The 25,552-nt window shown below is 46.1% G+C and overlaps 1 protein-coding gene across 1 annotated transcript; it reads right to left on the bottom strand.

Moving 5' to 3' along the window:
• Positions 1 to 784: 784 nt before the first annotated feature.
• On the bottom strand, positions 785 to 25,414 carry Ostm1 (osteoclastogenesis associated transmembrane protein 1). The gene is made up of 6 exons (XM_052163586.1): positions 24,936 to 25,414; positions 19,093 to 19,207; positions 11,119 to 11,216; positions 6,560 to 6,727; positions 4,897 to 5,062; positions 785 to 2,732 (listed from the first exon to the last, which is right to left on the bottom strand). The coding sequence occupies exons 1-6, from the start codon at positions 25,347 to 25,349 to the stop codon at positions 2,677 to 2,679; spliced, it is 1,017 nt and encodes a 338-aa protein (XP_052019546.1). The 5' UTR covers positions 25,350 to 25,414; the 3' UTR covers positions 785 to 2,676.
• Between the last annotated feature and the right edge of the window lie 138 nt (positions 25,415 to 25,552).

Here is a 25,552-nt window from a genome sequence, read left to right as displayed (position 1 = left end):
AATCAGCCAAAAAGAAAGAATTGTGTTATAATCAACGAAGCTGAAAGGAGTTGGAAGATCTGAAGAGAGCTTTGACATCAGACACTGAATTTGGAGTTTTCCCAGCTGGGTTTCTGTCTTGTTTTGGCCCAGTATTTCCTCACTATGTCATTTTGGAATGGTAATGTATATTCTGTGAAGTTGGAGGTATACGATCTGCTTTCTTTATTTTGATTTCTTAGGGGATTACAGTTAAGTGATTCCATGAATCTCAGAAGAGACTTTGAACTTTTAACATTATCGAGACTGTTATAGACTATGGGACTTTTGAAGTTGGACTAAATGTATTTTGCATTTTGCATTATGCTATGGTATGGCCCCCATAGACTCATGTTTGAACAATCCAATGGCGGCCAGGCAATGGGATGTGGTGGTTTGAATATGCTTGGCCCAGGAGGTGGCACTATTAGGTGTGACCTTGTTGGAGTAGGTGTGGTCTTATTGGAGGAAGTGTGTCACTGTAGGGGTGGGTTCATTAGATAAATAGTAAAACAAAACGAGAAAAACTGAGGAGTGATGTTAAGTTTCTGATCTCAAGTTGTTTAAATGAATTAAAAATTCAGTTACATAAGGTGTTGTGGAGCAGGCCTTTAGTTTCAGCACTCAGGAGGCAGAGGCAGGTGGATCTCTGTGAGTTCAAGGCTACATAGTGAGTTACAAGACAGGCAGGGCTACAAAGTAAGACCCTGTCTCAATAATAATAATAATAGTAATAAATTCAGAGAATAAAAATTCAATTACAGCATTACAATTTTCCTTGTTATTTCTTTTATTGTAAAGAATAAGGAAAAACAGGTATGTGTCAGGATTCAGAAGCATATACATTTTTCATATGACCATAAGATGAAGTTCTTCATCACATTTTCAAATTTGTTTCTGATGCAACTTTTAGAGAGCTGGGCCCTGATCAGGAACTGGGCTGGCTGGCTTGTTAAAGTGCCCACCGGCTTGAGTGGTTTGTACACACAGTAGTGAGAGGTGCCCGCGGAGTCGCTACTCACAGGTTAAATCGGCCACTTTGATAACTTCGCACAGGTAAGCAGGCTTTATATGTTTCGATGAAGATAGCTTTCGAAGGTCCTCAACCATGTGCTTTAAATCAAGACAGCGCCCTTAGTCACAGCCGCAGGAACAGTGACAGCACATCTCGTGGATCACAGCATCCTCTGACTGTCACACACCCCATGTGACACACTTGGGGACGAGCCTGCTCTCACACTCTGCTTATGTGGTAAACATACAAGAATACCCAAACACTCCTGTCTCCCTCTAGAGCAACCGCCGTCTGTGAAGGGATTCACATTTTATTCGCCCTGCACCTGAAGAGCCTTTCCATTCACAGCCTTTAAAACAAAACTCTTTTCTACCAAACTAACCAACGAAACCATCAACTTCTTCATATTGAGAAATAAAACTGAAAGACTGAAGCACGCATTGTTTCAAAGGTTGCTAGAAATATTCCAAAGCAGAAGTAGTGAGATGTGTAATTTCATTTTAGTCATGCGACCTTCATCCTTCCCATAGCTGGGGGGGGGGGTGCCTTAACTGAGGGGCTTCCTGTGTGAGCCTGTCACCCGATCCATCTCCAGTGTGAGCCACCTGCTGTCCTGAAGCGAACACTCGTCAGGTCCTTGTCTATTTTCTGAATTTTAAGTTCTCAGATTTGCCCTTTGCCTCTCCCCCAAATCTCCAAATAGTCCAAGATAAAATTTTCATTAAAAATCACAAATTTAAACACAGCTGACACACTTGGGCTACAATTGACTTAAACTACTAATAAGTTACAAAGTTGCCAAATAAGTTATAAGTTACCAAATAACTTAATGAAATTCACAATGCAAATCCGCTGACATAATCCATCATGTCCTCAAAGACAATTAAGCAGTCCAGTGATTTTAAATTACTTACAAAATAAAGGCGAAAATAAGATGTAAAACAGTGTTTATAAAAGTCATGTTAGAAACCCAGTTATTGTAAACCTTTAACAAAGATAAATGTATAATGTGGCATCGCTTTCTGAAAACTGTTAAAAATGTATTAGTGGTTTCAAAAGTGACTTCAGGGAACTAGAGAACATTATTTTAATGTATGATATATTAAATATACATTACATATATACATATACATATGTATGTCTATGCATATGTATATACATATAGCAATACTGCAATAGGAATTCATTTAAGTTAATCACTGAGCCTGCTACCATTTGGCAAGTATGTTTCTTTCTCAAATGACTAATGTGTAAATGGCAGACCTCAGCTGTTTCTGTTTTGTGTACTTCTGGTAATATATATATCAGATATATCAGAAGTGTCACGTAGTCATTCACATGTCTGCAAAACAAACAAGCAAACAAACAATCCAGTCCTCACTTGCTACTGTAACAGATATACCTTAAAATATGTAACATTGCTATGTTTGAAATTAAAAAAAAAAACAATCAAACAGAAGTCTTCAAAAAGGGGGTGCTCAGGAAAAGGGAATTTGAGAACCCTTATTCAGCATAAATTACAGGTCCACAGCCCCAGCAGTTCATGAGCACGCGGCTTGTCCGACCTGGCTCACTTCTCCTCAACTGTGCTGTGTCTAACCACTTACTGGGATGACACAGAGGCCACGTCCCCTGTGCAGGCCTCAGGTGGAATTTTCTTGAATGTTGGCAAAACTGGTGCTTGACTTGAGACGTTTGGCTGGGGAGACAAAATACATACATATGGGTTTCAACTCCTGCTCTTGAGGGCTTGTCCAGTGCTTATATACAAACCACTACATTATCTATTCACTGGCTGAATCTGACTTGATCCAGTATTCTTAGACATAAAACCTAAGGTTCTTTTTTTTATGAACAGCATAAAATTAAATTAAGTAGAAACTACTACCCAGGACGTTGTTAAAATCAGTACCTAATAAAACAGGCTCCCACGCTTTCTTGAGCATTGCAATCTTAATGTGTAGATAAAGAATAACAATAAAAGTTGAAGCTAGAAATCAAACTCTAAGTGTCTCTTAAAAGACAAGAGTGTTTACAAAGCTTCTGCTGCAGTCACTTTTAATTATGAAGCCTGAAGAACCCCTCCTAAGAGCTGGAAGAAGACAACACCATATCTAATGTAATCAAGAAAGGGAGAACATTACCTCTATTTTTAGATAAAAAAAATTTTTTTTAGGCAGGGTACATTCCATGTGCCTGTAATCCTCGCACTCAGGAGACTAAGGATGAAGGATTGTGAATTTCAAGCCAGCCTGGCCTGCATAGCAAGTTCTAGACTAACCTGTGCTACGTGGGGTAAGAACCTGTCCCAGACATCCATGCTCACTCACTTTTGGGGGGATTAGGGTGCAAGTTCAGTGGTAAAGGATAGTGCTAACACTTACAAAGTTCTAGCTTCAATGCCCAGCACCAAGCAAGAACAGCAAAACACACACACATTTTGTGTGTGTGTGTGTGTGTGTGTGTGTGTGTGTGTGTATGTAAATGTCACAATGAAATGCATTGTTTTGAGCCGGCAGTGGTGGCAGGCACCTTTAATCCCAGCAGACAGAGATGGATCTCTCTGAGTTCGAGGCCAACCTGGTTTATTGAGCAAGTTCCAGGATAGCCAAAGCTACACAGAGAAAACCCTGAGTCAAAAATAAATAAATAAATAAATAAATAAATAAATAAATAAGCAAGCAAGCAAAAAAGACTCTAGTTTTAAAAAGAATGACTCTTTAAAAAATCGAGGTGTACATCGCACACAGCACTATTAGCAAGACTATTCCAGCTACGGCTATCATGCGCTTGGCACTGAGCCACAGGTTTAAACAGGATCATGGCCACTTGGTGAGGTCGTGTTTTGAAGAGTTCAGCGCAAGTGTTTCTCATGCTCTGGAACTGAAAGCCCACGCTCGTTGCCAGTGGTGCATGCTGAGATCTGAGAATTGCTGGCTTCCTAGGAGGAGCTGCAGCAGGGCTCAGGGACCTCGATTCCCTGGCCTTGTTTTAAGCTCTGCACAAGTCTTCATAGGCATAACTGTACTGCGGAGCAGCCGTGCGCCATCAGTTCATGCCGGGAGGAAGGGGGAAAGTGGGGAGGCAGAGCAGGCGGCCATGAGCACGGGCACATGAACTCTGAACTCACACATTGTGTGTGGTTTTCTTTCCCTGTCTGCCTGTCTGTCTGTCTTTCTCTGTTTTTATTGTTTATTTGCTTTGGCGTTTTTGCTCTGTTAATTTGTTTGGTTTTGAGTCATGGTTGAACTGTGAATCCATGGCTGGCTTAGAACTTGTCATGTCGACCAGGCTAGCTTCAACTCAAGGATCCACTCGCTCCTGCTTCCTGAAAGCCATATTGCCTGACATTATCTGATCCAGTGTATTTTTCCATAGGGAATTTCACAGGGGTAGTATTGTGATGTTGCCATTAAACCGACTATAGTATTCTTTTGCTCAGCAAATGTCTGCGAGCACTCACTGTGGCCAGGCACTTTCTAGGTACCGGTGACCTGATGGTATACGAGAAAAGAAATTCTTGTTCTGATGAACTTTATGATCTGGCCAAGGGCGGTGAATCAGGCAGAAGAAACAAATGACGGTTAAGCAACCTCGGCGCTCCGCAGCAGCGCCAGCGTGCCATTAAAGAAAGATCACGTGGTCTTTGCACGATGGCTCGGCAGGTAAAGGCACTTGCCGCATGCATTCTTTCTAAACAGATCTGTCTCTTCCCCTACGTTATGGTGCTGAAGGCTGACCCCCCAGCCTTGTGCATACAGGTAAGAGCTTTGACACTGTTCTCCCGGCGGCCCCGTCGCCCCCAAATCTTTTACGTATAGGTCCTTGGCTAAACAGATGGATGATCACAGAAAGGAACTTACGTAGGATGAGTTTGCGTTTCTTTTGCTCTGAGTGAAGGAAGCTACTAAGGTAGAAGACAACCGGCAGGAAGAGAATAAACACAGACACCGCGACCACAGACACCGTGTCGCTGTAGGTGATCGAACAGTTGAAGGTTCGACTCCAAAGCTTTCGAGTAATGTTCATCTAGAAAAACATATGTTATAATCTGATGTTAGACTTAAGTTCTCTTTAATTTCTTAGCATGTTTTTGCAATCCAGACATCATTTAAAACAGCTTTAAAAATCTACTGATAGTTGAGATCAATTTCTTCTGCTAGGGGAAAAAGCTGGTTTACAATTAGTAATGTATTTTTTTTTTTTGGTTCTGCTTTATTTTGGAGACTCTCTGTGCAACTGTGGCTATTTTGGAGCTCACTCTGTAGATCAGGCTGGCCTCAAACTCAGGTATCCACCTGCCTCTGCCTCCTGAGTGCACCCAGCTGTCACTGTATATACTTATAACCACACAAAACATTATATATTCTAAATACATAATAACCAGCAAGATATACCAGAATGTCAATCACTTTATCTCCAGTTACAAAAATAGAGTAAAGACTCTGTTTCCTTGATTAAAGGTTATTTATTACTGAGAGCCTGCTATTAAGTATGTACACTCACAGGACGGAGATAGCGAAGCCCAAAGCCCTATGAGCCCACGCCCAGTGCCTGTCCCTATCCTGAGCCCTACTGGATAGTCCAGGACTGGTCCCTCTAGGCTGGTTTGATAATGCAATCGGGGCTATTCTTAACCAGCAAGCCTAGCCATTTTGACCTTGAGTTCTCTATTTTTGATAACTAAGTCTCAGGCATCATATTGCCTAGGAGGGCACTGCTGCCACCTACTGGTGCTCTATGGAAAGACGCGCTATATAGTGAAGAAAAGGCTTCAGTAAGCAGTACTGAGTGACATCCTGGGCATAGCGGAGCATGCCTGTGACCCCAGTACCAAGGAGACGAGGCAGGAGGACCACTTCAAGTTCAAGGCTGGCCTGCACTTAACAATGAGACCTCATTTTTGCGCTCTCTCTCTCTCTCTCTCTCTCTCTCTCTCTCACCACCCCCTCTGTGCACTGTCCTATCTCTTAAGCGATGAATTAGAAAACACTAGGTCTTTGTCCTCATGTGACTCATATTCCATCGAGGAGATAGACTATAAGTAAATATTCTCAAATTATCATATGGGTAAAGAAATTAATGCAAGAACTGCACAAGATCTTTTGAAAACATGGTAGTTAAGATGCAAAACCTCTTTCGCCAGCAACAACTAGATAGAGAGCTGAAATTTAAGACACCATGCCCCTGAAGGCTACATCTACTTTCTTACCTTCCCCCACCACCCCCTCTTTACTTTTCAAGACAGGGTTTACACTGTGTCATCATAGCTGCACTTTCTACTTTAAAATCAAAATTTGCCAAATGACTACCTCGCCCGTGAGGTGTCTGTTTAGTGTCCATTTCGGTCTGACACAGACACCACAGAACCCCATAGCTTTATAGCTGCTGCTTCTCTTTCTGGTTGAAGATGCCCCGTGCATAATCCAGTGCACACAAGAGATGCTGGCACTGAACGCAGATGCTGGCACTGAACACACATTCCCCAGCTGCAGAAAGTGAGCCGTGCCGGAAGCAGTCACTCACCGCGTCTTCCACATCGATGCACAAGTGCGCCCCAGGCTCGGCCGTGTTCTGAAGTCCGTTCATCTTCTGCATTTCGCTGTACAGGAGGCTCAGGTTTGTATATGCCTCTTTACAGTTCCTGCACACTTCGGAGTAATTTTTTGGTGGTAGGAGACTGTATGTGCGCCCCTAAAGTGACAAAGGCAGATGTAAGACACACCGTACATAGTGGACACGGGGTCCCTGCATGCAGCCACTCAAACTACACACACAGACACACACAGAGATGCACAGACACAGAGAGACGACACCCTGCCCCAACCCCAAGCCCAGGCATAAGACAATATGGTGTAAGAAAGGTCAAAGACAAGTCTCCTGTACTGGCTAGTTTTGTGTGTCAACTTGGCACAGGCTAGAGTTATCACAGAGAAAGAAGCTTCAGTTGGGGAAGTGCCTCCATGAGATCCAGCTGTGTGGCATTTTCTCAATTAGTGATCAAGAGGAGAGGGCCCCTTGTGGGTGGTGCAAGCCAGGGGAAGCAAGCCAGTAAGAAACATCCCTCCATGGCCTCTGCATCAGCTCCTGCTTCCTGACCTGCTTGAGTTCCAGTCCTGACTTCCTTTAGTGATGAACTGCAACGTGGAAGTGTAAGCTCAATAAACCCTTTCCTCCCCAACTTGCTTCTTGGTCATGATGTTTGTGCAGGAATGGAAACCCTGACTAATGCATCTATCTCCTTAACAAATGGCACTGGGAGTTGGATATCCGTATAACACTGAAACTAGATCCCGCCCCCTACTGTGAAAAAAAAACAACTGTAAAACAAACCAAAGACCTTAATTTAGGACCTGAAACTTTGAAATCACTAGAGGGTAAACATGCAGAAAACACGAAGATATGAGAATAGGCAAAGAATCTGGTTGACAGCTCAGTGGGTCAGGCTGCTTGCCAGTAAGCGGTGACCCAGATATAGTCACTGGAACCCACCGGAGAGCTGTCCTCTGATACCCACATGCACCCCCTAAATACATACAAGAAAATAATTCTTTCTTTTTAAAGGCAATGGCTTTCTGAGCAAGCCTCGAACAAAAGAAGACTTGATCTATGAATAGGATAAAAGCACAGTTTACATACACGTAGGAAATAAGAATGTCACAATAAAACCCACTGCTGTATATAATGATTACATATTAATAATAAGGAGAGCTCACAAAGGTCACTGCTAACCCCAAGGTAAAAAGAGTGATGGGCTGCGACCACGGGAGGTCCCTAGACCACTTGGATGATGCGTCCTGAGAATCTGAGGGCGCACAGCAAGGGCTTCTAGAACTTTCTAGGAGGTCTGGTGTATGGGCACAGGCAAAGGTCTCCAGCACTTTCTAGGTGTCTGTCTCTTAAGTTTGAAACTGCTGCACAGGCCTCTGATGACCCCTGGGGAGGATGTTGGAGACAGCAGTAGTTCACTGCCAAATGACTGACAAATAAATACTAACCTTCCTGAGTTATCTCGCTGTTGATATTTGTACTTAACTCTGCTTTAACTTTCCAAACAAAATTCATCCACACTAAGCTTCACAGCCTAAACGCCATCCTTTATCTGAACAAAATTGGACTTTTCTTATGGGAGGGCTATGAACCCCACACAACTGTCTCCTCTCAGCTCCTAACCCAGAGCTGTCTAGTGAACGAAAACGGACAGATAGCCTGCAATGGCGGTACGTGGGGTAGCATGCCAGCAAGCCCTGGCTTCTGGCTTCTAGCTGCCGCCTGTATTTGAAGCACACGTTTGCATGTTTGCTCTCTATCCTCTTTACTTTTTACCGTGAGCACAAGCAAAGGGCATCTACCGAACATGGAGATAAGAGAGAGATCAGGGCGGCTCAACTGACAGAAACCGGGTAACACGACCCTTACCATCTATCTAGTTGACAAGCCAAGTCTTCCCTTAAACTCCCACAAGAAAGAGCCACCTTCCACAGGTCAATTGTGAATGTAGCCAAAACTACAAACCTAGCACAGAATCCTGGTGGTGTGTGGGGGTGGCAGGGAAATACAGCTCCGTTTACAAAACTTGAAAATTAAAAACGCAGATACTTTTGACATGGCGTTCCCCTCCCAGGAGTCTACTGAACACATTCTTGAAGGAACTCCCGGTGACATGCAAAAGGCTGTGAATGGCAGTGGTTCAGAACAGCCACACAATGCTACACAAGAGAAGGCTAATTAATGGAGGATTGCCGCAGAACGGACGCCACCCAGTGCTACCCAGCTCCTAACCAAGCAAGGGAGTGGATCTGGGATGCGAGACGACGGCAGGTGTGTGGACTCTGAGGATGCCTTCCTAAGGTTCAGTGAGTCAAAGCTAATGTCAGAACCTGGTCAGACAACGCACAGGGGCCCATGTCACCTCGGGAAGGCTATACGGGAGTCTGTCATAGTAGCTGAGCCTGTGTGTGTCAGACACCCTTTCACTCTGCCCTGTCACCAGGAACAGGCTGGGGGTCGAGAGAAGTTACTTGCCAACATTTCCCACCCGAGGCGGATCAAGTACAGCGCGTGAGCCTCCTCCTGCCCGTTCATCCACGGGGAAAGCTGTGGTCTAGCCTGTTCCCCATCCCGAAGCCCCTGGACTCGGTTATCAGAGCCTCTTTACCAACTCTGACTACTTTCTCTCTTCATCTAGTTGCCTGGCTTTAAGTAACGACTGGTCTGGTGACCCCTGACCTTGCAGCCCCTCCCCCACTCGCTGTCCCCTGAGTTTGGATGTCTGCCAGGAGCATCAGCGTGTCATACTTAACAGGTTCAAAACAGAATTCTTTTAAAAACTATGCTGCATTTTTCTATTGTTTATTTATGTGTGTGTGCGTGCACAGGCATGCACTTGCTGTGGTGGAAGTGATGTTCAGCAGACTTCCGGCTGGAGGGGTTCCCTTCTTTCACCGTATGGGCCCTAGGGTTTGCCTGAACCATCAGGCTGGGCGGCAAGCGCCTTTAGCCCTGGAGCAATCTCTCTTGCCCCAAACAGGATTCTCTTTTAAAGCCATCCGGGTGCGTCTCCATGCAGTCTGACCTCACGAAAGTCCCTTCACCTCTGTACCTCAGTGACCCTTTCAGTAAGGGGACATGGTATGAAACTATATGGGAACTTCTCGTGAGTCTTTGCTCTAGTGAACCCATACCTAACACTTGCTAGTTATGACTATCTACCTAAGATGTTTTTTAATTAAAAATTACCCCAATTTTAAAAAGGACTATTTATGTACATCGGTATTTTCTGCATGTATGTATGTGCACCATGTGTGTGCCTGGTGTCTACAGAGGCCAGAAGGTATTTAGTTCCCGTGGAGCTGGAGTTACAGATGGTTGGGAGTGGTCCTGTGGGTGCTGGGAACCGAACCCAGGTCCTCTGCAAGAGCAGCCCTTGTTCTTATTCCCTGCGCCATCTCTCCGGCCTCTGAAACAGGATTCCTAATCTTCGCTATTCTACGTTATCTTCCTCCTTGTCTCCCCACCATGGTGTCAGCACCCTCGGCTACTCAGGGTCTAAGCCCAACTGGGGTCCTTTCCTTTTACTATCAGCCAAGCACACTGTAAGAGAACATAACCTATCAGTCGGACAGACTTCCAGTAGTTATGTTGAATTACCAGCTTTCCTCTAACACTACGGGGAAAACCACAACCGAGCCACTGACGTCGTCGCAGATCTGTGGCTGCCGCCTCTACTTTTTTCTACCTTCAACACACCGTATGTGTTGCCTGGTGTCTACAGAGGCCAGAAGAAACTCGGTTCCCACGGAGCTGGGATTACAGATGGCTGTGAGCCACCAGGCTGGTCCTGAGTACTGAGCCGCCCCCTACGGAAAAGCAACCTGCGCTCTTAACCTCTAAGTGATCTCTCCCACCTCTGATTTGTAGGACTTAGGATTATCTTTAAATTGCGTGTGTGTATGTGTGCTGGGAGAGTCTGGGAGAATATGCATGTGGCTGCAGTTGCCCCCAGAGGCCAGAGGAGGGCACTGGGTTCCCCAGAGCTGGAGCGACAGTTTTCTGTGAGCTGCCTGTGAGCTCCGTTGTTTGTTTTGCTTTTGGGTTTTTTGAGACAGGTTGTCCTGTAACTCATGGTGTAGACAAGGCTGACCTTAAAATCACAGAGATCTGCCTGCCTCTGCCTCATGGGTGCTGGGATTAAAGGCATGTGATACCACTCCTGAAATTTTTATCCACTGAACCATCATCCCTCCTCCAATCTCCAACCCTTTTGCCTTCCTTCCCGCCCCCCTCCCTCCCTCTGCCCCCCCCCCCCAGTCTCACTGTGTAGTCCTGGCTGGCCAGGAATTGGCTTTGTGGACCAGCAGTCTTGAACTGTCAGAGATTCGCTTGCCTCTGCTGGCCAACTACAGGGCATGTGCTACCACACTTGGTCCTAAGCTGAAGTGCTGACATAGTGGGAAAAAAAAATCTAAGAGTCTAAGAATAGAAATAAAGGTTCACAAATTCCTTTATGAGGAGAGAAAAACAAAAATACCAAAACCTTATAAAAAGTCAGAATTTCACATCATTCACTTGCATTACTTACTGACCTGCAGGTTATGCTCAAAGCAGGCCAAAGTCTTGTTAAACAGACTGAGGAAGTCCTCTGTGTTATTTGACAAATCCTCACCATTGTTTGTCAAGCAATCTGTAAAAACAAGGAAACAGACATTATGTAGCCCAGCCTTGCCTACTACTATATAATCTGTAGAAATCCCCCTGCCTCTGCCTCCCAAGTACTGTAATTAAAGGCCTGTGTCACCACACCTAGCAAATAGTTCAAAATTGTAAATAAAATTTAGAAATAAGAAACAGGAAGGAGAAATGAAGGAGCCCGTCCAAGTTCACACAAGTCCAAGGTCACACAAGTCCAAGGTCACACAACTGATACACAGAAAGCTGGAATTTGTAATTGGTCTGGCTGTTGGGCCAGCACTCTCAGACACTGCAAGGTGAGTAACACACACACATAAACACACATACATACACACATACAAATATACATACATAAATAGACATAAATACACATACATACACACATACAAATATACACACATACATACACACATATACATACAAACACACACATATACATCATACATACACACATAAACACACACATACATTATACATCACACATACACACATAAACACACACATACATTATACATCACACATACACACATAAACACACACATACATATACACAAACACACATACAAACACATAACACATACACACATACATACACATATATAAACACATACACATGCAAACACACATACATATACATACAAATACACAACATATATACACATACACACATATAAACATACAAACACACATACTAGCACATACATATACACATAAAAACACATACAGACACACACAAACACACACCTACATATACAAACATACACACACATATATCCACACATACATACACACGATACACACACATACAGACACACACATACAAACACACACATACATGTACACTTCGAGACTCTTGTCAAACAATCAACAATTTCAATACTCAAGAGTGGCTAACTGCATGCCTCTGCCCCTCTTTGGTGCCCATAAGAACCTGACACTCCCAGGGATTCAGGAAGTCACTGTCACCTGATGGGAAAGATGAAACCTAAGCCTGGTTAACAGGGCAGGGCGGCCAGCACTTTAACCTCTGTGTGTGCACTTGGGACCCCGGAAGCAGGTGCTCACCCAACAGATAAATTATAATATGACACTCCTGAATCCAAAAGCCGGCTAGACTTCAGTGGATTCACGACAGACAGACAGACAGACAGACAGACAGAGACAGACCATCTCTACCCCTGCGCATGCACACATGCACACAGACACAGACACACACACACACACACACACACACACACACACACACACACACACACACACACGGCTTGGGCAGGACCCCCTCTGCACCAGTGAACACTAATGGAGGCCTTCTTGGTCCTTTTCCTAGATGCTTGGCCTCTCTGAGCCCGGGAATTTACAGTCTCGGCAGTCTTGGTTAAGAACACAGGTCCAACTCTGACTGCTCATCATCAATCGTTTACAAATTGATGGTTCCCTTTACAAATGAACAAATAAAGCCAGAGAAAGAAGGGCACACGCCAAGACTCACATACAAGTCAGTACGGTGCCGAAATGCCAAACGTGTTCTCCACATGCCTGTACTTCTGTAAGCACGCAATTCTTTTTTACTAATTAAATACAAATTATTCAATATGTCAGGATCCACAAAGTTCACATACTAAAATCATTTGTTGTTGTTTTGTTTGTTGAAGCAGGGTTTCTCTGTGTAGCCCTGGCTGTCCTGGAACTCACTCTGTAGACCAGGCTGGCCTTGAACTCAGAGATCCACTTAGCTTCTGCCTCCCTAGTGCTGGGATTAAAGGCATGTGCCACCATCTCCTGGCTTATTAAAATCTTTTAAAAGTAATAATATAAGTAATATAATAATAAATAGTAATGGTAAAAAAAATGTGCTATTTTATTAACACGATGTAGCCTTGACTCCTGGGTCAGGAAGAACAGACATAAATTAAAAACAAGCACACTTATAGTCAGAGAGCATTCAGTTAGGCTAACGGTTTTCAGCCTGGGGGTTACTGTCTTACAGAGGAGTACCGGAAACAGTTGCCCCACAGCAGGCAGACACCAGCATCACAGTGAGTCCCGCCGCACCAGGCAGACACAGCCAGAGATGTCAGGCAGGCCTCCCTCCCTGGGTCCATGCAGCAGCACACAACACGCTGTTCTGGAAAGCGCTGGCAATCTCTTCCACCAGATACACAAATAAACAATTTCTTTATTAAAAAAAATGATTTATGAAGAAGGCCATTCTGAGGAATAAAAGGATCTAATGTCTTCTCTTTTACTGCTATTTTCTTTTCACTTAAAAATAATTGGAAAATTAAGTGAGAAGCTAGCGCAGGCTGATGGCTGATTGAGTGCTGTCCTGACACAGTGTGTGTGTTGGTTTTTTCTTTTTCAGGAACTCTTAGGAGGTGCTATGACAAAGCACAAAGGACCTCGCTTATCCAGTAGGGTAAAACGTGTCTTGATTATTAGAAGAACCCTGACTTTCTGATACAACACAAAGGGACTCTGGTGAGTCCCCTTTATGCACTGCCGGGAACCAGGGCACAAGGTGATGATGCACAGTGAGGAGTTGTACGTTGCAGAAATTAGTAAGCTAGGGATGGTGTAACCACAAGCTCTCCATACGCACTAAGTGAAGTGGTCACCGTGTTTCTGCCTCAGCTCATATAATCAATGGAGCCTCATCAAGGCTGTGCAGATTAGCACAGCTTCTGTCTCCATGAGGACCCAGGCATCAGCTCGAGAGGCGTTCTCCGGGTGCTAAGGATTCCAGTCAAGCCCTCACACAAAAACCAGCTCAATTACCACAGCAGAATTATGTGGCTGCTGTCTTCCTCCCAACCCCCTGGGGCTGAGGGTTGAACCCTGGTCCCCCTATATAAAAGCACCCGATTACTGAGCTGTACCCTGAGTACTCTAGGGACAGGGTCTGCATCCAAACTTCTCCCTGTCCTGCCCCACCCTCCCCAGTGCCAGGACTACAGGTATGCACCACCGAGTCCTGCTGAACCACGCATCTTTAGAGATGTGGCATCCAGTAGGAGTTTGTGTCAAGCTCTCTAGTGGCTTAAAACAAATTTTATAAGATTTATTTACATATATGAGTATTATTTACATACATTTTGTGCCTGGTGCCCAAGGGGGTTAGAAGAGGGTGTGAAATTCCATGGAATTGGAGTCACAGGTATCTGTGAGTTTCCATGCTGGAAACTGAGCCCAGATCCTAAAAACTGAGCCAGCACCTCTAACAGCCAAGCCGTCTGTCTTTGCAGCCCCTCTGCTCATTTTTTTTAAAGACTTTTTTTTTTTTTTTTTTTTTTTTTTTTTTTTTTGGACACAGGGTTTCTCTGTGTAGCCCTGGCTGTCCTGGAACTCACTCTGTAGACCAGGCTGACCTCAAACTCAGAAATCCGCCTGCCTCTGCCCCTCAAGTGCTGGGATTAAAAGTGTGCACCACCACCAAAACCTTTATGTTTTGCCTGTGTGTCTGTGTGAGTGCACTGCATGTATACATGGCACTCTTTGAGGCCAGAAGATGGTTCTGGAAGCCCTGGAACTGAGTAACAGACAGTTCTAAGCTGCTGTGTGGACACCGGGAACTGGACCCAGGCCCTCTGCAAGAATAGCAAGTGCCCTTCACCTCTGGGCCCATCCCTGCCGTTTTAAAAACTAGGTTTATATTGTCACATCCTGTTGTGGGCCGGGTCTGATGCTAAATACTGCCTCTCCCCTTCCCCCCAAGATCTGGTTGTCCACAACAAAGAGATCCTCATTTTTACCAAGTGATGCTATGAAAACCTCTGCTGGGATGTGGGAGAGGGAGATGCAGAGATACGAAGAAAGAAAGGGCGGGAGGGAGGGACAGGGGACAGGAAACAGGACGTCTCCATTAGATAAGATGAACTGTGCCTAAGTGAGATGGAGCCTGAGAACAGGCTGGTGGGGTAGAAATCACCCGGGAAGTCTCAAACAGCAGCGTTTGGGGAGCAGAACTGGGACATAACCGGCTGGAGAATAGAAACATAGCCTGGGGTCATCCCCCAGTGGTTGTGCAAAACCAAACTCATAAATCCACAGTGTGAGTCTCGTTCATCTGGAAGCCACACGGGGACAGACATAATTCACTTATGTTACAACGTCCCCATGAGCCCATCCAAGAGAGGAGGGAGGGGGTTGAGAGGGGAGGCTGTGAGCCGAGGCTGGCCTGGGACACACAGAGACACCTGATTCACAGGATGTCTACTGTTACAGGTTCTCTACTGTACCTTCCTCAAGGCGAGGGTAGGGTGCCTGCCTCCAAGCCTGAGGACCTGAGGTGGATTCCCAGGGACCCACACAGAGATCTAATCTCACGGACAGCAACAATCGCGCTTTCTGAAAAGGTGAGCAAGCTTCAGAAAATAGGAATAAATGGTGAGAGTGTTATTAAGTTTAGAAATACAAAAACTACGTTTAAAATCATGCAAATAAGTCCATTGCCACACAGATAATATGTGACAAAGACAGGCCCTGCCTGCCTGCCCGCCCGCCCGCCTGCCTGGCTGGCTCAGCAGAAGGTTTTATTAGTGATTTTTCAGTCAGGAATACTTAAGTTATTGCACCACTGAAAGTTAACTTTCCTTTAATGAATCAGAATGTTCATCAGAATTACACGGCGCTTAAGTAGCATCCCCATGCCCATAAAATACCATCCAGGGCACGGGAGTTTCAGGTCACCAATGAAGAGAGAGCACATTTCTGGGGGCTGGAGACATGGCTTGGTGGGTTCCCAGGGACCCACGTGATGGAAGGAGAAGATAACTCCAGGTTAAGCTAAGGAGTCTATTGAAACTCTTACTTTACACACGCTAACACTAAGTAGCCTCCTGTAAGTCTTTATACATGCTAACACCAAGGAGCCTCTTGTAAGTCTTACTTTATACATGCTAACACTGAGCTTCCACCATACACACATCCTACACAGCAGAATGCAGATGAACAATCACAACCCCCTGCATCCCCTCCTGACTCTTTTCCTGCCATTCATGTAAGCCCGCCTCCTCATCCACACTCGGGGCTGCGTGGCTGCGTGGCTGCGTGGCTGCGGGGCTGCGGGGCTGCACTGTGCTCACAGCACACACAGGGCTGGAGGAGCCTAACCTGAGACACTCAGGCATCCTGCTTCCTCCCACGCTTCCTCGTCCTCCAGATCCCTTCCTCGTGTTCCCAGTGTCTCACTAGACTGTTTAAGACAAGCAAGAAGGCTTTGTGGCATTCTGTCAAATGTGGAGCTCTTTTTGTTTTCCTTTTGGAGCTGGAGTCTGCGCCCAGGGCTTTATGCAAGAGCTCTCTGCCTCTCACCTAAGCCCCAACCACTACACATTTCTTTAAACTTTTTAATTTTTTTCAGATAACTTTCCCGCGATCTTCATGAGCCAGGTGTGCAGAGAGCATAGTTAGAAATGCGTGTACACTTGGCAAAGAGTTAAAATGACCACAGAGGCACTGGAGAAGTGGCTCACAACCATCTATATGTGGATCTGATGTTCTCTTCTGGCGTGCAGGCATACATGCAAATAGAACACTCATATACATATATATAAAATAAATGAATCTTTAAGATGATCACATAGGATGTCAACTACTAAGGAAATAGTAAAGAAATCTAAGGACTACAAGGTAAAAAAAGGAGGGAGGGAAGGAAGGAGGGAGGGAAGGAAGAAGGGAGGGAGGGAGGGAGGGAGGGAGGGAGGGAGGGGGGAGAGAGAAGAGAGGGAAAGAATGCTGTTACTGAATAAACCAGAAAAAAAAAGAATGAAATTTAATTAGTCCAGTGTCTTAAAACTATTTCAATCCACTTAAAATGGATTGTAACACACTTTAAACAGGAACTGCGAAACACTTTAAAATAGGATTAAAACAGTGAGTGGGAAAAAATCAGGTTTTTTTCATGCATAATCCTGGAAAAGATAGCATTTGGTCCCTCTGACCTCATCTAACATAAAAACGCTATAATCGGAACATTCTGGGAACCTCTAGGTTTTCTAGAGAGTTTTGAGTGGGAATTAAATGCAGACAGTCCAAAGCAGGTAAATTTACCTCCTCTGAATAACAGTCAGAAACAAATGAAAACAAAGTCTTTCTCTCCTGCTGCCCCACCCCCTGACCTACCCCTCCCCCACCAAACATGTCCGTGCTTTTAGTTCTCTGGCCTGGCTTGTTAATTGATCCTAATTAGGAGATGATAATCTCTTGAACAACTCAACGTCTAACAGCTTAGTGGTTCATTCCTCAGAAGTGCAGTCGGAGCAGTATTTTCAAGACAGGAAGGCTCAGACAGCAAGGGTGCTACAAACCCGGCACCGGGGAGGTAGGACGAGAAGCCAGAGGTTCAAGGCCAGCTGTGAATACACAGCGAGTCTGAGGCTGGTGTGGACTACATGAAACCCTGTCTCAAAAAGTTCACATTGTTTTAAATCCTATTTAGAAGCTGAAGATTCAGGAGTTAAGAACACTGGCTTCAAGTTGATGAGATGGCTCAGGGGTTAAGAGCACTGGCTACTGCTCTTCCAGAGGTCCTGAGTTCAATTCCCAGCACCCACATGGTGGCTTACAACCATCTGTAATGGGATCCGATGCCCTCTTCTGGTGTGTCTGAAGACAGCTACAGTGTACTCATAGGCATAAAATAAGTGAATAAATCTTTAAAAAAAAGAACCCTGGCTGTTCTTCCTTCTAGAGGACCTGGCTTCAAGTGCCAGCTCAGCTGGTGGCTTACAACCCTCTGTAGCTCTAGTCCCAGCAGACCTGATGCCCTCCGCTGGCCTCCCAAATTAGCAAGCGCAGCAGTCACGTGATGACTACCACCTCACATTCTGGCTCCACAGACAAAGCCCCTCCCTCACACAACTTCCTCCTCCTCCATGATGGACTCTGTATGGATACAACTTCTCTGCAACCGTAGCTAAAATAAACCTTTCTGGTAGCCACTTGTTTCTGTCACAGCAATGAGAAAGGACTAATACCCTGGCTACTTCTCACTGCAATTAACATGTGTTTTTCAAGTCCAAGGGATTACAAAACCCCCTCTTAATACCATGCTGGCATCCCAAGAAGTATGGCAATGCAGGTTCATATAAGAAACTACTGCATCCATCAAAGTTCTCGCCCCTTGTTTGCCTTCATCTCTCCGAGGGTTTCCAGGACCCTCCAGTGCCCTCTTTTCCTCACGCTCTGTGCCTCTGCCCATGAGGCCTCTTTCTGCCCTGTCTTTTACCTCAGCCCCACCCAGAGGAACCAAGCCGAGAAGCCTCAGTTCAAAGACCGCTCCCAGCTGATTTCTCCGAGACTCTGTAATGTTATTATTTTCCTCCGCTAAGTTATATTTGTAACTCTGTCTTTCTCACTAAGTTGGAAGCGGAAGGCCTACAAGGTTTGTAAGGATGCGGTTGGGACTCAAGGAGAGTTTAAGTTGACATGATAGTTTTTCCAGAGAATACTTCAAATAGGTGTCAGTTTATTACACAAAACCCTCTGTTTTGCAAAGCTGGCAAAACAGATGATCTCTCTCCCTCCTTCTCCCTCCCCCTCCTCCCTCCAGATTATTAAAAATATCATAATTATTATGTTAAACAGTTAATACAGGCTCTGCTATTTGCTCCAACATAGAGATGAAGGAACTAAAGTTCCATACACCAAAGTTAACTTTCCCAAACCTATGCCTCTCTCACCTCAGAGCTCTGTGATCTGCTACACATTTCTGGCTGGCAGGACTCACCCAGGTGACAAGGACGAACACACCATGACACAGCGACAGCTCAAACGTACTACCTGGTCTCAGCCATTTTAAAGTTCACCGAAGTCAAATCTGACGTCTATTACTGAACCCGCCACGGCACCAACTGGACCTGGAGACTCACTTGCGCAGTTCGCCTCCTGCCACGTGCTGTTGAAAAACTCAGAGACCATCAGGATTATCTGCATCCTGTCTGCCGTCAGGAGACTTCCGGCACAGCGCTGGCTCTCGGAGGCATTCTGCAACGGCAACAAGAAAAAGGAAGAGACGGGGGCTGGTGAGATGGCTCAGCAGGTAAGAGCACTGACTGCTCTTCTGAAGGTCCTGAGTTCAAATCCCAGCAACCACATAGAAGCTCACAACCGTCCGTAATGAGATCTGATGCCATCCGTAATGAGATCTGAGATCTTCTGGTGTCTCTGAAGACAGCTACAGTATACTTACACATAATAAATAAATAAATCTTAAAAAAAAAAAAAGAAGAAGAAGAGAAAATTTGAATATTTAGACTTTCCAAGCAAATTGTAGCCCACAGAAGCCATAAATCTGGTGAGATATTTATTAGAAACGATTAGAGATTTTGTCTGATATGATCTAGTAGTAATAGTGGTAATAATAAAACCCGGCAGGAAGACAATTATCTATCTAATATTTATTGTTGCAGGGTTCACGTGCAAAGGAAGAGACTCGTTGCTTAACAGCTGAGCCATCTCTCCAACCTCATCTTTGCTTCTTGAATATTTGTTTCTGTGCTCAAGTCCAACTTCGTAATCCCTTCCTGTGAGTGTGTTCCAATCTCTCACTTTGCATGCACAGGACAACTTCCAGAATGCAGGCAACAAAATGTAGCAATGGTTATTTCTAGATGACGGAGTATGACAAATTCTATCTTCACTTTTGTTTTGCTTTTCTTCCGCTGTCTAAACTTTTATACAGTAAATGTGTTATTTATATAGTACGCTATCTGTGTGCAAATGCTCCTAAACCTTTGGCTTTATCCTTTGGTTAATTTTTGGTCCAAGAGAAAATTTTGGGGCAAGAAAATCTAGTAATAATAATTTCATAACCATGGGTTCTATACTTTCTATATTAAATGAGATAACACGCACTCTCCAAGGAGCACAGTGCCTGGTAACAGTCACGAGGAGTGGTATTTCATCTATCTGCCTTGCTGACAACCCCAAGTGCTCTGGGAGGGTCTGTTTGAGTGGGTGCAGGCAGTTGAAGTGCACCTCCATGTAGCTGCTTGGCTACTTAAAAATCACCACAGGTTGGATGAGATGGCTTCATGGACAAAGGCAGTGCCCTCAAACCTAATAGCCAGAGTCCAAGCCCTGGTGAAAACATGGAACTGTGTCCCACAAGTTATTTTCTTCCCTCTATGTGGGTACCATGAGAAGGGTACCCACACCGTCAAGCAGGCACACCATATCTACAGAGATAAATACGCATCTATCTAACTCAATAGGCAGATGTAATTTTTAAAAATCACTGCTCTGCCACCAGGTGTGGCACAGTTTAGTTGAGGAGAAAGCTGGAAAGAGTTCATGGAGAATCCAGGATTTGAACTAAGCTCTGCGCTGGGAAAGGGAAGAGAACTCTAAGACAGCATAAAGCGACCACAGGGTAAAAGTGGCATTGCTATGTGGCCTGCAGACACTGTCTGGTAGCAGCAGGTATGCTCTGAACCTGGTGTCACTACGGTTATGTTGGGACAAGGCTGGGAAAAATCCTTAAGAGTCAAGCAAAAGAAAATCACGTTCTTGGGGTTGGAGAGAGGCTTAGCATCTGCTGCTCCTCCAGAGGACTTGGGCTTGATTTCCAACACCAACATGGTGGCATACGATGGATTGTCACTCCAGTTCCAGGCGGACTTGGGCTGCTCTCCATAGGCGCCAGGCACTTGCAAGGACTGGCAAAGCAGCCACCACATAGAAGTGTTTTGTTTCTTAATTTTAGAGAAAATACTATACTGTTTTGAATTTGCTTGGCACTTCCGACCTGACAGCCTGCTTCGCCTACTGAGTGGCCGTGGATAGGGTCTGTTTCTTAAAGCGTGGTATCTCCCTGTGTGTATCTAAAATATAACTGTAACGATCTGCCATCATAACCATCGGGCGGAAGCCTAGCCACCAGGAACATAACCATTCACTTTCATCATGGCTGCACCTAAGAAGTTGGATGAGGCCAGAGACAGGCAGGCAGGCAAGGCAGGCAGACAGACAGACAGGCAGACACACACACACACAGAGAGACAGGCAGGCAGGCAGACAGGCAGACAGACACACACAGAGAGACAGGCAGGCAGGCAGGCAGACAGGCAGACAGACACACACACAGAGACAGGCAGGCAGGCAGGCAGACAGACAGACACACACACACACACACACAGAGAGAGACAGGCAGGCAGACAGACAGGCAGACAGACACACACACAGAGACAGGCAGGCAGGCAGGCAGACAGACACACACACACAGAGACAGGCAGGCAGGCAGACAGACAGACACACACCACACAGAGAGAGACAGACAGAGGGAGTGGGAGGGGAGACACACTTTTTTTATAATTAATCTAGAACCTCCAACTCCATATCTTACTTTACAACCATTTCAAATCTTTGACAGGATCCATCCTTACTCGATAGAGAAGATCCAGCCTCCTATGTGGCAAAGAAAACATAGGCCATCTCTCTGACTTGCCTGCCTCTCCACCACACAGGAGAAAGAGCCCCTGCCCCACTCTGGGGATGCCCCAGGTCTTACCAACTTCACCACTCCCAGACCCGGGCCCACTTCTTCCCCTGTTCACCTCTACAAGGTCTTCCTTTCCTCTCCCTGCAAAAGGCTCTCCATTAGTGCTTCCGCAGTGTCGGGCGCCACTGGATGCCTGTGGTCCAAGCTTCTAAGGATTAAGGATGCTGGATGCCAACACAGGAGGATCACTTGGCCCAGCAGCTCAAGATTAGCATGGACAATGACGGAACACACACACACACACACACATACACACACACACACACACACACACACACACATACACACACGGGTTTTATATATATATATATTTAAACTTGTTTCCTGTCTCCCTCCCTAGGACCTTAGGAAAAGGAGGAAGGACAGGGTAAAGAAATAGAAAGGAAATCACTCCCAAAGCCCTGCAGCACATCCACTTTACCAACTATTTCTGTTTTACGGCCATTCTTCCCTCCCTTTTCCTTCCTTTATTGTTTAACCCTCTCTAACCTTTGGTGTGTGCCATCAGAACCACCTGCGTTAGTCCCACCCTCGAGCCAATGTTGACAGTCACACTTCCGACTCCCTCAGCAGGATCTGACCCACACACCCTCTCTGCCCCTTGTCCTCAGTCTCCCCTAATTTTCCTCTGACTCTTCCTTTTCAGTCTGCTGAGTGCTCACGGCCTAGCATCCCTCCTCGCTCTTCCTAGGACACTGTATTATTACTTTGAAGACACGGGGCGCACATGCCAAGCTGTCTGCACAGCTGTGTGTAGGGGGCGGGTTCTTCCGTTCCACCGCGTGGGTTATAGGACGGAACTCGGGCCACCAGGCTCGGCTGGTGGGTGACGCCCATCATCCTAATTACTGGAACTTAGGGTCACTTCTTATGGTTTTCAGATTTACTTTATTTGATGTATGAAGTGTTTTGCCTGCATGTATTCATGTTCACCACGTGTATACAGTCCCTGCAAAGGTCAAAACAGGGTGTCTGATACTCTGGATGGGTGTGAGGCAACATGTGGGTGCTGGGAATCGAACCAGCATCCTCTGCAGCAGCAGCAAGTGCTCTTAACCCCTGAACCACCGCTCTAGCCCACTGGGTTCACTTTTTTTTTTAAGCCTCATAATCCCACAGCATCCAGATGCAGGAGGAAAACATCTATGGCCTCAAAGACTCAAGGTACTCCGCCCCCACAATCAGGTTCATGGGCACTGTGCCCACAAGAGGCCTTGTTATTTAAGATTTTTTTTCTTTTTTAAAGAAAAGGCAGCTGAAAATTATGAAATGTGCAGGAAAATTGACGAGACTGAAAACTCAGGTATTACGTGAAATGACCTAGGCACAGAAAGGCAAATGCTACAGTTCTCTCACAGGCATGTCCTAGCCTTCCATGCTTATATTTGTGTATTAACTGGAGTGAGGGTTGAGAAGAGGCCAGGAAATCAGGAAGGAGCCCATAAGACAGGGAACAAAAAAAAAAAAAAAAAGCTGAAGGGAGGGGGGAGGGTAACAGACAACAGGTCACATGAGAGTGGAAGGGTCACACTGAGAGGGCGGGGTTACAGAGGGTGGGCGGGTACAAGGGAGAGGGAGGGGTTACAAATGGTGGGAGGGTACAGTGGAGAGGGAGGGGTTACAGAGGGTGGGCGGGTACAGTGGAGAGGGAGGGGTTACAGAGGGTGGGCGGGTACAAGGGAGAGGGAGGGGTTACAGATGGTGGGAGGGTACAGTGGAGAGGGAGGGGTTACATATGGTGGGAGGGTACAGTGGAGAGGGAGGGGTTACAGATGGTGGGAGGGCACAAGGGAGAGGGAGGGGTTACAGAGGGTGGGAGGGTACAAGGGAGAGGGAGGGGTTACAGAGGGTGGGAGGGTACAGCGGAGAGGGCGGGGTTACAGATGGTGGGGGCGGGGTACAACAGAGCTGTGGAGCAGGAACTTGGAGGAAAGGAGATGTTAGTACACAGCTTGTCTAGCATGGGCAAGTCATGGGTTTTATTCACAGCACTGCATTAAACCAGGTCCCAGCGGCACATGTCTGCACCATGGAGGTGAAAGCAGGAGGGTCAAGTGATCCTCTGCTACACGGTGAGTTCAAGGCCAGTCAGGGCAACAAGAAACTTCGTCACAAATAAATACATTAATTAAATAAGTGGAATGAAAAGGCTCCCTAAAAACAGCTTATTTAATGTAACTGCTCAAAATCAAATATAACGCTGCAGAGGGCAAGGACTTAAAGTCATATAGAAAGGAGCTAATCTGGAAAATACTGCATGTACTCCTATTTAAACTGCCTTGAAAGCCAGCTCTTTCCACAAAGAGTGATTCTGGAATTTACTTAATGCAAATGAATTCCCCCATTTACCAAAAAACAAAAAACAAAAAAAAATCTGTTTAGTAACATTAGGCTAGATTAAAAGCAAGATGCACCTACAGACATTTCTATTTAGTCTAGCCAATTACAACTTACAAACCAACTGAAACCACGTTTTTCATGAGGCAATACACAAGGACCATTTCCACCCCCAATCCCCGTGTCCTTGTTTTTCCTTTACCAGACAATCCTGTGACTCTCACTGTAGCCGACACTCTAATCCTTTCCTAGTTTAATACAGTTCTTAGAGGCAGACTGTGTCTTCCTCTTTTTGTTCGCCTTCATTAAGTCCTTCATATTACCTTCCAGTTGATCAGGAAAGCTCTCCAGTTACGGAGAAGGCAGACTGTCCTTCTCGGTAAAACATCGACTCACTGACCACGAGCTATCACTGTGTCAGCTTTTGTGGCCTCTCTCTGTCCCCACTTTATGGATGAGAAAACAAGCAGAGACTGTCACCAACTTGCCCAGAGTCCAAGCTGATAAACAGGATGGAACCGGACTCCTGGCAAGCAGGCTCCAGACTGCCTTACTGTGACGAATTCCCATAACGCAACATGAAACAACTGGAATATTTTTTCTAGCATTTTATAGAGGAGGGAACCGATACTATAAAAAATAATCAAGGTCACACTTCTAGAAACTGGTGGCTCTGGGCATGCTCGCTGCAATGTTCCAGCAAACCTGTCCCAAGAAGATGCCGGCTTACAGCATCCAGGGAGGCAGCATTCCAAGCCGTAAGCCTCTGATGCCACCCGCCTGTTTCTCATACCCCAACTCCACAGACTGTCCAATTCCTTTCCCTTACTTTCCCAGCCCCCACGCCACAGGTGCCAAGGCTGCTCCTCTACCCACCCCGACGTTTCGGCTGATGTTGTCCATCTTGATTGCGACCTGTTGGAAGAGCGGGTAGCAGGTCTGGCAGAGGCGCACGGGCCGAGCGCTGCGCACCATACAGGCGGTCAGCTCGGCGCTGCTATTGGCGAAGTCCATCAGCAGCTCCCGGCACTCGGGCTCCAGATCCGGTAGGTCCGGAGGTAGCAGTGACAGCGGCCCCAGACCTCCGCCCTGCAGCAGAGTCAGGGTCAAGTCCTGCACCTCCAGCAGTTGCTGCTCCGACAGCAGGTCTGCAAAGCCTGTTTGCCGACTGCTGGTGAAGGGGAGCGCGCCCAGGGCGCACTTCCACCGCAGCAGCTGCAGGAGCAGCAGCGCCGGCAGCCACCGCCACGGCCACCCACTGCGGTTCTCCAGCTCCGCGTCCTGAGCCATCCCCCGGCCGGCCAGTACCAGATAGCTCGCCCGGTACTTCCGACAGCAGCCGCTTCCGGCTTCGGCCGGCGCAGGCCCTGAGTGGGGTCACGAGATGCGTGCGTCATGGCCACGCCCACCTGCCTCCGGGGGCGCGCGAGTGTGAGCGCGCCTGGCAAGTGCATCCCGCGAGTTAGCTATAGCAACTCCTGGGCATCCCCGGC

Source organism: Apodemus sylvaticus, chromosome 19, assembly GCF_947179515.1.
Source record: "Apodemus sylvaticus chromosome 19, mApoSyl1.1, whole genome shotgun sequence".
NCBI classification, from domain to species: Eukaryota; Metazoa; Chordata; class Mammalia; order Rodentia; family Muridae; genus Apodemus; species Apodemus sylvaticus.
This window is presented reverse-complemented; position numbering and strand designations above follow the sequence as displayed.

Bases quoted from the DNA above. Each gene is read 5' to 3' on its own strand.
- Ostm1 (XM_052163586.1), bottom strand. From the start codon at position 25,349: ATGGCTCAGGACGCGGAGCTGGAGAACCGCAGTGGGTGGCCGTGGCGG. The intron at 11,217-19,092 runs GTGAGTCTCCAG...TTGTTTTTACAG, and splicing joins GCAGGAGGCGAACTGCGCAA to ATTGCTTGACAAACAATGGT. The intron at 5,063-6,559 runs GTGAGTGACTGC...ATGTTTTTCTAG, and splicing joins GCATCGATGTGGAAGACGCG to ATGAACATTACTCGAAAGCT.